Here is a 10415-nt window from a genome sequence, read left to right as displayed (position 1 = left end):
ATGCCCCCCCCTGACGTTTTTTTGTGTGTGGGCGTGTGGGGGGGGGGGGGGAAGAGTTTTCTTTCAGATAAATAAAGCATGTACTGTGCTGCATACCTCTAAGGATTCTCATGCTTTCATGTTTTTAGGACACAAACAGGAAGTACTGGCGGTATCTTGGTCACCACGTTATGAGTACATCTTGGCAACTGCAAGGTACAAAGGGGGAACGGGTGGAAAAAAAAAGAGATAGTGAATGCTTGTTATCGCACACATGCTGATTCTGTGAACTGTAATTTCAGCTGTTTAAAATATTATCTGTTAATAAGTGTTGTTCATTGTGTTCTCTGACAGTGCACAATGTGAGTTCTGTTCTGAGCTACCCTTTTCAGCATGCATGCCACTGTGCATTACCCATGTTTGTGAAGGTGAGGGGTGTGATATGTGTACATAAGTCACACAGGAAGTCAAATGTGAGGTTACTTGAACAAATATCCCATTAGTGTTCTCTAAGAGAGAATTTTACATGGCTTTTGAGGAGGAATTAACGGCTCCACTTAAACAAGTGATACAAGAGGTCCCACAAAGGAAAAGGCTGCCAGACTCCTGGAATATAGCCATAATTTCCTTGATACATAAAAAAGACACGGAAGCAAAAGAAATTAAAAATTACCGCCCTATATCTCTACTCAATGCAGATTATAAGATTTTTGCATCTATTATAGCATCTAGATAAAGAAAAATTCTCTCTGAGATAATTCATAGTGATTAGGTGGGCTTTTAACCACACAGACAGGCTAGACATAACCTCAGAATAATTATGAATGCTTTGGAATATGCAGAGGCGCATCCAGACAAACAGTTGGCAATACTATTTTCAGACGCCGAGAAGGCGTTTGACAACATTGCCTGGGATTTTATGATAGAACATCTAAAGATCTCCTTATGTGGAGATTTTTTTGTGAATGTGATAGAAGCTATCTATACCAATCAAAAGGCCAGAATAATGATTAATGGAGACATGACATTTGAAATAAGCATCGCTAAAGGTACGAGACAGGGTTGTCCCCTGTCTCCTTTATTGTTTATATTTACCATCGAAATATTGTTGGAGAGTATAAGAAAAGATAGATGGATTGTAGGAATTAAGCCCAAAGGTGAAGAGTACACTATCCAAGCATACGCAGACAATTTAGCAATTATACTTATAGATCCGCTGGACTCACTAGATAGGTTATCAGAAGTTCTAGAGGAATTTGGCCGATTGGCAGGTTTTAGAGTCAATGTGTGTAAATCCCAGCTACTGAGAAAAAATTGTACTACTCAACAGGTTTTAGAATTGCAAAGAAAAACTGGGTTTTGCACCCAAAAAAAGATTAAATATCTAGGCATTTATATAACAAATAGGTTAAGTTCCCTATATCAAGACATCTATGATAAATTATTGACGCAAATTAAGAATGATTTGACTAAATGGGGACAGATGCAAATATCTTTAATGGGCAGAGTGGCGGTGATAAAAATGAATGTTCTGCCAAGGGTGCTTTTCCTGTTTCAGAATATACCCATTCTCACCAATCTGACTTTTATACGTAAATTAGAAAAAACAGTAAGAGATTTTATCTAGCAAAAGAAAAAACCACGACTCAAACTCAAGCTTCTCCAAGAAAAAACGAAAAAAGGAGGCTTGGCGCTACCGGACTGGCGCCTATATTTTCAGGCAGCGTCTATGATATGGATTTGTGATTGGATTAAATTAAACAATTTAAGGATTCTGAAGCTGGAGGGACACGATTTGGCTTTAGGATGACATGCCTTCCTGTGGTATGCTAAACAAAATTCACATACTTACTTCAACAAGCATATCCTGAGGAAAGCCCTAATGAAAACCTGGAACAAGATTAAAAAATTAGTTTACATCAAAACTCCAGTATGGGTGGCCTTGTTAGAAGCCTTTTCAAGCCCCAATTTGATGACTAAATCCAGATACGTAACTTATGGAGACTTACTGGAGAAAAATGGAAAACTAAAAACTCAGAATGTGTTAGAAGCTCAAGGAATCGCCCTGACGTGGTGGGAGAGAAATCAGCTTGAATCCAGGTGGGCAAAAGATCAACAAATAGGATTTAACCATGACCACTTAGAATTTGATAAAATGCTAACGGGGGCGGAAGAAAAACTGATCCGTAAATTTTACAACTTTTTAATAGATCAAAAGATGCAGGACGAGGAAGTCAAAGCCGCAATGATAAGTTGGGCCAGAAATATAGGTCATAATATAGAATGGGCTAAGTGGGAAAAAATGTGGCAAAATATGAGAAGGATGAAAGCAACCTCAATGAAGGAAAATCTTTTTAAAATGTTCCACCGATGGCATCTTACTCCATCTCTGTTAGCACGATGTTACTCTAATTTATCAGAGAAATGCTGGAAATGCAAAACTGAAAAAGGCACATACTTCCATGCATGGTGGACATGTGCTAAGATTCAAAGTTTTTGGAAAAAGATTCACATTATTTTTGTTGTTGTTGTTCAGTCGCACAGTCGAGTCCAACTCTTCGTGACCCCATGGACCAGATCACGCCAGGCCTATTACAGTACAAATAATTAACAGTCAACAAATCACACTATTACAGTACAAATCACACTATTACAGAACAAATAATTAACAGACCAGTCCCATTTGCCCCCGAGATGTTTTTATTAAACATAATGCCTGACAACTTGGAAAAAACAGATAAACATCTGATTAGTCATTTGTTTAAGGCAGCAAGGTTGATGTTGGCAAAATATTGGAAACAGGAAGCTACACCACTAATGAAGGAGTTTATAGCTAAACTTATAGAAATAGCTGAACTGGATAATCTGACTTCGAGGCTACAGGGGAGGGAGGATGTTACCTTCAAGAATATTTGGACAAAATTCTTCAAATGGTTAGAAAAAAATGTATAGATATGTTTAATATTTGAACTAGATTGCTTACTGTAAGTCTGTCGAGAGCAGATATCTAATGTATTATAAACGGAATCCTTATGTTTTATGTTGGTAGATATGACAACAATAAATATTGGTTAAAAAAATGTGAGGTTACTTGAACAAATATCCCATTAGTGTTCTCTAAGAGAGCGAAAAGACACTGCTTTTGATATTGATTTAATTTGTCTTAAACACAATACACTGTAGGTTCTTTGTGTTACACTGAATGAAAAGCTAGTTTTGTTTTGTTTTGTTTAGCTAGAGAGTTATTTAACAGATGCAGACACAGAAAGAGTCCAGTTGTGCTTAGGTTTTAATTTATGCTTTCTGTGGCTTTGCATCCAGTCTGGCCTCAGTTACAGAACAGAAACAAAGTTATCCAAGTTCCCAGCTAGCACATTGCTGAAGATACAGTATCAGGACCACAGTGTGTAATAGCCAGTAAAACAGTAAATCACCGTGTACAATTAAACAATATTTGTTGCTTTTTATATGCAATGTTTAAAATTCAGTTATTAACAAGATTGCAACAATAACACTACAATATGCGAAATAAAGTTTAGCAGTACATTCAAAGCAGTACAGTACTAGTTACAGACAAACGACGGAGTTCTAGTACACTATCCGTTTGCGTGTCCTTCATCAGGTTTGTCATTCTGTAATTCTTCATTAGAATGAAGTGCTGCAAGCTGCAATGGAGTGTAACATGCTTAATAACCAAAAACATAAAAATTACTCAAATATACAGAGGAGCATTTTACATTTTATAAACTCACCCATATTTCAAAATGCTAGTTTGGAGGGTAGAGTCTATGGCATTGTACCTGTCTTGGAGATAGCAACCCTATATCCTTCCCAGCCAACCATCAATGTATTGTTAGCTGCCTCTCTGACTTTCCATCCCCCCCACACACACACACACACCTGGAGCCTCTACCTAGGAAAAGTACAGTCTTTCTCCTCAGTGGGGACTCAAACAGGAGGGGAAGCAACCTCAGCAGGGTATAATGACTCAGAGTCCACCCTGCAAAGCAGCCATTTTCTCCAGGGGAACTGATCTGCCATCTGGAAAGCAGTTTTAATTCTGAGTGATCCCCAGCCCTCATCTGGAGAATGGCAGCAATAGTTCCCCAGGAGGAAATGGCGGTAGCGTACATCAAAAATTGTATAAGAACTAGCATTTTGAAATATGGGTGAGTTTATAAAATGTAAAATGCTCCTCTGTATATTTGAGTAATTTTTATGTTTTTGGTTATTAAGCATGTTACGCTCCATTGCAGCTTGCAGCACTTCATTCTAATGAAGAAATAATTACTGATGAAGGACACGCAAACGGATAGTGTACTAGAACTCCATCGTTTGTCTGTAACTAATACTGTATTACATTGTATGTACTGCTAAGCTTTATATCGCATATTGTAGTGTTATTGTTGCAATCTTGTTAATAATTGAATTCTAAACATTGCATATAAAAACCAACAAATATTGTTTAATTGTACACAGTGATTTACTGTTTTACTGAAGATACATCATCAGCTTACTCTATTTCTCTAGCCTTTTCCTTTTAGGCTTAGAAAAACTATTTAAAATCCTACAAGTGGAGCCAACTAACTACTCCATTTTCCCTTCCTCGCTTTACAGCCCAGCTTCTGTTTTCCCATGGAGACACAAATTTTATTGTCTCCTCTAGTTACAAATAATTTATAACAATGATTGCCTCACACTTTTTCTTCTTTTAGTGCTGATAGTAAAGTGAAATTGTGGGATGTGAGGAGAGCATCTGCTTGTCTGATTACTCTTGATCAACATAATGGGGAGAAGTCAAAAGCATCTTCTGAAGCAGGTAGTATAGTTGCATAATACATTTCCACCAGCACAACAGGATAGCTGTCCTGGATTTGATTGCTTATTCAAAATATTTACATCCCTTTCTCTTACTTTGTTGACTTCCTGAGGCAGGTATATTTCATGTCAAATGTTTCCAAACTGATAATTTAGTCAGCACTAAAAACAGTGTAAGGAACTTTATTTTGCTTTTTAAAGCGTTATTTTTCAGTCATGAGGGTAGGAGTTTTGCATAATCCAGACTGAGCTGAGCATTTCTTAAAATAATTTGAATACAACAAATAATAAGGCAAATAAATATTTATTTATTCATTCATTCATTTTGTTTATACCCCACCCTGTCCCACATGTGAGCTCAGGGTGGCTTGCAACATATAGTAAAACAATAAAACAGTAAAAAGCATTAAAACAATTGATGGCACAGTAAACAATATCATCAAACCCCATGCCTCACATTAGGTGAATTATAGGTGCTCCAGTGCCCATAAACAGGGGAGGCCAGAATGGTTGAACGTCCGCCACCTCAGTCAAAAGCTTGGTGGAACAGCTCCGTTTTACAGGCTCTGTGAAACATCAAGCAAATAATTCTCTCCCAACAAAATCAGTAGAAAAGGCTTAACTTGGCCTGAATTATTCCCTTCTGTAGCCCCTGTCCTGTCCCCCCACTCCAAAAGAAAACATGGATTCTGACAAAACTGGAGTTCTGGCACAAGTACGTCTTGTTTGTTTGGTTGTTTATTTGTGCTGCAAGATACTAGCATAGCAGCCCCATTGGAAGTTCTGCCTCTTAGGGTGATTGTATGAACTGCTGGATAATGTATGTAAAAGCATTTTGAACATATGAAAGCACTATACAAATGCTAAGTATTACTAGTAATACTTACGAAGTGACAGTCATTTGGGTCCATCCATAGCAATAAGCTTTGCTGGATTGTGGAATACATGGGGCGGGCAGTCCTTTTAAAACATTATAGATACACAAAATATAACAATGAAATGTGGCTATACATTTATGCCTATTGATATATTGATCTGTACAGAACAGGAGTTGTTTGTATTGTCTTGACAGCAAATACGGCCCATAATGGGCGAGTTAATGGCTTGTGCTTTACGAGCGATGGGCTTCACCTTCTGACAGTTGGCACAGATGATCGCATGAGACTTTGGAACAGTTCCAGTGGGGAGAATACACTGGTAAGAAGTTGTTATACACAGTGTTTTATGTGTCAGACCAAAACAAAAGTGAATCTGTTCGACGTTTTTACATTTTTACTTATTTCATTAATCAGAACATTTATAAGCCCGCCTTTCTCCCAGCACATCTAATCCAGTTCAGACCCTGTCCACGTGGGAATACTTGCAGTATCATCCATGTCACATTGCTGATTTTCCTCTGTGTTAAGGCAATTACTATAATTATACTAATGTATCCCTGATTTAACACTAGATAACCAAACAAAAGACAGCAAAGCTTGCATCATGTGTAGGAAGGACAGGTGTGAGGAAGGAAGACAAGGAAAACAATATGCTAATGTAGTACTGTAACTTGATATTAAAAGATATAAAGAAATGTAATGTCATATAAAGATCTTAAGAGTCTTGTAGCACTGGGGACCCTTGGAGGCCAGCCTACCGAGCCAAAGGTGGCATCTACTCCAAGGGGAGCATTCACCATGCCAATCAGCTGCTGAGAATGAAAGCAGGAGTTCTGCTACCATGAGGCTTTGGCTAGGGAGGAGGCAGCAGTGCGGTCCAGCCAGCCTAGTGGTGGTGGGGGGGTCAAGGAAAGGGATGGATCAATAGAGGATTGGAGCTCAACTTTGGCAGAACCCTCGTTATAAAAAGGTAGATGTTGTGGGGGTAAGAGAATGGAAGGAGGAAGGAGCACAGGCTCTGGCAAAAGAAGTCTCAGAAGACTTGAGAGTAGCAAATGTGGCACCAATTTTTAAAAAGAGACCTCATAGGGAAACCAGGAAATTACATGTTAGCCTAGCATCTCTCTTAGGCAAATTAGTAGAAACTGTAATCAAAGATAATTTATTAGGCACATGGAGAAACAAAGCCTGCTGAGGGGAGATCAACGTGGCATCTGCAAAGGGAAGTCCTGCCTCATCAACTTTTTGGAGTTCCTTGAGAAAGTGAACAAGCATGTAGACAACAGTGGCCTGGTAGACATTACATACTGGGACCTTCAGAAGGCTTTTTGACAAGGTGCCTCACCAAAGAGGAATGGTTCTCTTACAGATTAAAAACTAGTTAAATGGCAGGAAGCAAAGAGTAGGAATCAATGGACAGTTCTCACAATGGAGGGAAGTAAGCAGTGGCGTCCCGCAAGGATTGGTATTGGGACCGGTACTGTTTAATTTATTCATCAGTGATCTGGAACTAGGGCTGAGTAGTGTAGTGGCCAAGTTTGCAGATGACACCAAATTACTCAAGATGGTGCAAGCCAAGGCTGACTGTGAAGAGCTCCCAGAAGACCTCCACAAACTGGGTGAGTGGGTGACAATGTGGCTAATGAAGTTCAGTGTTGGTAAGTGTAAGGTAATGCACACTGGGACAAGAAATCCCAGCTTCAGGCATAGGCTAAAGGGGTCTGAACTTGCTGAGACTGAGAGGGGAAAAGATCTTGGGGTTGTAGTGGATAGCTCAATTAAAGTGTCAACCCAGCATGCTGCAGCGGTGAAAAAGGCAAACTCTAAGATTAGGAAAGGGATTAAGATGGTTGATATCATAATGCCCCTGTATAGATCTATGATGCAGTCTGGGTTGGAATACTGCATGCAGTTCTGGTCCCCATATCTCAAAAAGGACATTGCAGAGCTCTGAAAAGTACAGAGGAGGGCGGGCAAGATGATTAGGGGGTTGGAGCAGCCTTCACTGTGAGGAAAGGCTGAAGAGTCTGTGTCTTTTCAGTTTAGAAGAGAGACAACTAAGGGGGACATGACAGAGATTAATAAAATTATGCATGTGGTGATGAGAGTTGACAAAGAGGCATTTTTCTCCCTCTCCCAAAATACTAGAACTCAAGAGCATCCAATGAAACCGATGGGCAGCAGGTTCAGGACAGACAAAAGGAAATACTGCTTTACACAGGGAGTGATTAAAATGTGGAATTTGCCTCTAGGGGATGTAATGGTGTCCACAGGAGTAAACAGTTTTAAAAGGAGATTAGACAAATTCATGGAGGATAAGTCTACAGGGGCTGCTAGCCATGGTGATTGAGGGGAACCTCCACATTCAGAGGCCCTAAACCTCTGAATCCCAGACCTAGGAGGCAACATAAGGGGAAGGCCTCTATGCCCTGTTGTTGGCCTTCCAGAGGAACTGGTTGGCCACTTTGTGAAACAGGATGCTAGACTAGATGGACCACTGGTTCTGATCCAGCAGGGCTCTTATGTTCTTATGAGGACAAACAGAGGGAGAGGAGGCGAAGTTGGCTTGAAGAAAAAGCCTGAGCGCGGGAGGCAGAGGAACCAAGAGGAAGAGGAGCTGTGGCCATTGGTAGGACAAGGAGATTGGATTGTTCATCCTACCTGCAGATATGATTGTAGGAGTTTACTTGCATTGCATTTGGGGGTTGCAGGGTTTCCCCTCTCTGCACAGTATGAGTCCTGTACTTGGGACTGTTACATTTTATTGAGTAATGGTAGGGTTGAAGCTTGTACATAATTTTCCCATAATGCTAGGGGAGGCCACTTGTGGCCATACATGCTTGAGAGCCAGATATGGATGTCATAGCAACAGATCATTCATACATGTCCCACTGACACATCTAGTTTGATCCTGAGTGCTTTTCACATCATGGGGTTAGTGATGGAAGTGTATGGGAGTCTACTTTAAGTTCACCCCTCCATTGTTTGTTTGTCCTTGCAGCTCCAGTTGCAGCTGTGGAGATAAGATATCTGATGAGTGTTAGTGTGTAGAGGCTTGAGTTGAAATTCCTGTAAGGGTTCAAGGAAGTGTGCCCTTCCTAATTCATGCCTTTCACCAGTGTACTTAAGGATGTGAAGGCAGAGTGATGTAACCCCGTGCCTTGATGTATGAGGTCACTGTTGATACAAGAGATCAGGGCTCTGTGAGTGTTTTTTTAACACCCTTCTGATGACATGCTTTATTGTCTGCGGGTAACTGGAATTCTCTGCAGCATCTGTGTGGTGGAGTCGAAAGCCAGGGACAGTAACTTTGGGCTGTCAGAACTGAGGATGGGATTGTTCCATGTGTAAATTATGTAACACCCATAAGAAAGTTACAGAATATCTTCAGACTTAAGTGGCTGTCTATCCAACATACAGTAAAAGCATCCATAGGGAAAGTGGTTTGCCAGTTAACTAAATGTGCCAGATAACAAAGCTTTTACAAAACAGCATCAAGTGGACAAGGCCTTGGCGGGAACCTGCAGCCCACTCCAGTGCTGCCCATTCATCACTGCTGCCCTCTGACTGCTGCATGACCTGAGTGACTCGCATACTTGCTACCACACCAACCCAGTGGCATGACAGGGCAGCAGTGCCAAACAGGCAAGACTCAAGTGACTTGGATGGGCCCTTAGGGTCCTAAGTATGCCCATTAATGAACTGTCTGATTCACCATGTGCCAGCTAACAAAACTCTTACTGTACCACCTATTGCTTTGGACTTGACATTTTCCAGAAACAATACTGTAAAGCACTGTGCAAACTGAAGTAGCTTCAGTATCGCTATCCTTCTGGGATAAACACATTTGGTCTGAAGAAAGGCTACAGATGGGTCAGTTTAGTATTATGTAATTTGTCAAAGAAAGTTATGTAGAAGTGATTCAAAGTTGAGTCTAGTAATAGCTTCAGGTGAGGCCAGATGGTGGCATCTTAGCTATAGTGATGCTCCTGTGTGGTATGATGACTTCATGAAAGCAAACTTCTGACTTAGTGATTGCTTCTCTGGGCAGAAAAATTATACCTGTATATGGCGTCAGAGTAACAACTGATCTGCTCTATTCTCTGTCTCTCTCGCTCTGTTTGTCTCTCTCTGTTTCTGTCTGTCTGTCTCTCTCTCTCTCTCTCTGTCAAGTACTTCATGTTATCTCTTATCTACACAATTGCTCTAGGTAATAAACGCCTGCAGCCAAAGCCTTATGCCAGACTATCTGTGAAGTTGTGCGGTTGTGGCCAATTCTAGCTTGTGCTCTGAGAGGGCATCACATTTAATTGCTCACCTGCAGTGCTTCCCAGCATCCATTCAATCAGTCAGTGACCTTAACAGCATTTATTTATTTATCTATATATTGATAACATAGCATGAATTTTAGCCACCCTCTCCCCCTCCCCAAACCCTTAAAATGTCTGGGATTTCTTTTCTTTCTTTAATTCCAGAAATGAGCAGTGATAACTTACTGACCTGGATGGCCAAGCGCAGCCTGATGTTATCAGACCTCAGAAGCTAAGTAGGGTTGTCCTTGGTTAGGACTTGGATGGGAGACCAGTAAGGAAGTCCAGGGCTGCTACACAGAGGCAGGCAGTGGCAAAACCACCTCTGAACATCTCTTAGCTTGAAAACCCTACAGGGTCACCAAACGTCAGCTGTGACTTGATGGAATCTTTCTCCACCACCCACTTACTCTGTCCTACAGCATACTTT

At 40.6% G+C, this 10415-nt stretch overlaps 1 protein-coding gene across 2 annotated transcripts in view; it reads left to right on the top strand.

The window, feature by feature from the left end:
* ERCC8 (excision repair cross-complementation group 8) overlaps positions 1–10415 on the top strand; it is a 66990-nt gene that overhangs the window by 19962 nt on the left and 36613 nt on the right. For both annotated transcript variants that reach the window (XM_015406803.1, XM_015406802.1), the window contains exons 7-9: positions 129–195; positions 4695–4798; positions 5870–5994. In XM_015406803.1, the coding sequence (XP_015262289.1) occupies positions 129–195; positions 4695–4798; positions 5870–5994 (296 nt within the window). The remainder of the gene's footprint in view (positions 1–128; positions 196–4694; positions 4799–5869; positions 5995–10415) is intronic.

Source organism: Gekko japonicus, unplaced genomic scaffold (genome assembly GCF_001447785.1).
Source record: "Gekko japonicus isolate JY-2015 unplaced genomic scaffold, Gekko_japonicus_V1.1 scaffold700, whole genome shotgun sequence".
NCBI classification, from domain to species: domain Eukaryota; kingdom Metazoa; phylum Chordata; class Lepidosauria; order Squamata; family Gekkonidae; genus Gekko; species Gekko japonicus.
The sequence above is the reverse complement of the archived record's forward strand: the minus strand, read 5'-3'. Positions and strand labels throughout refer to the sequence as shown.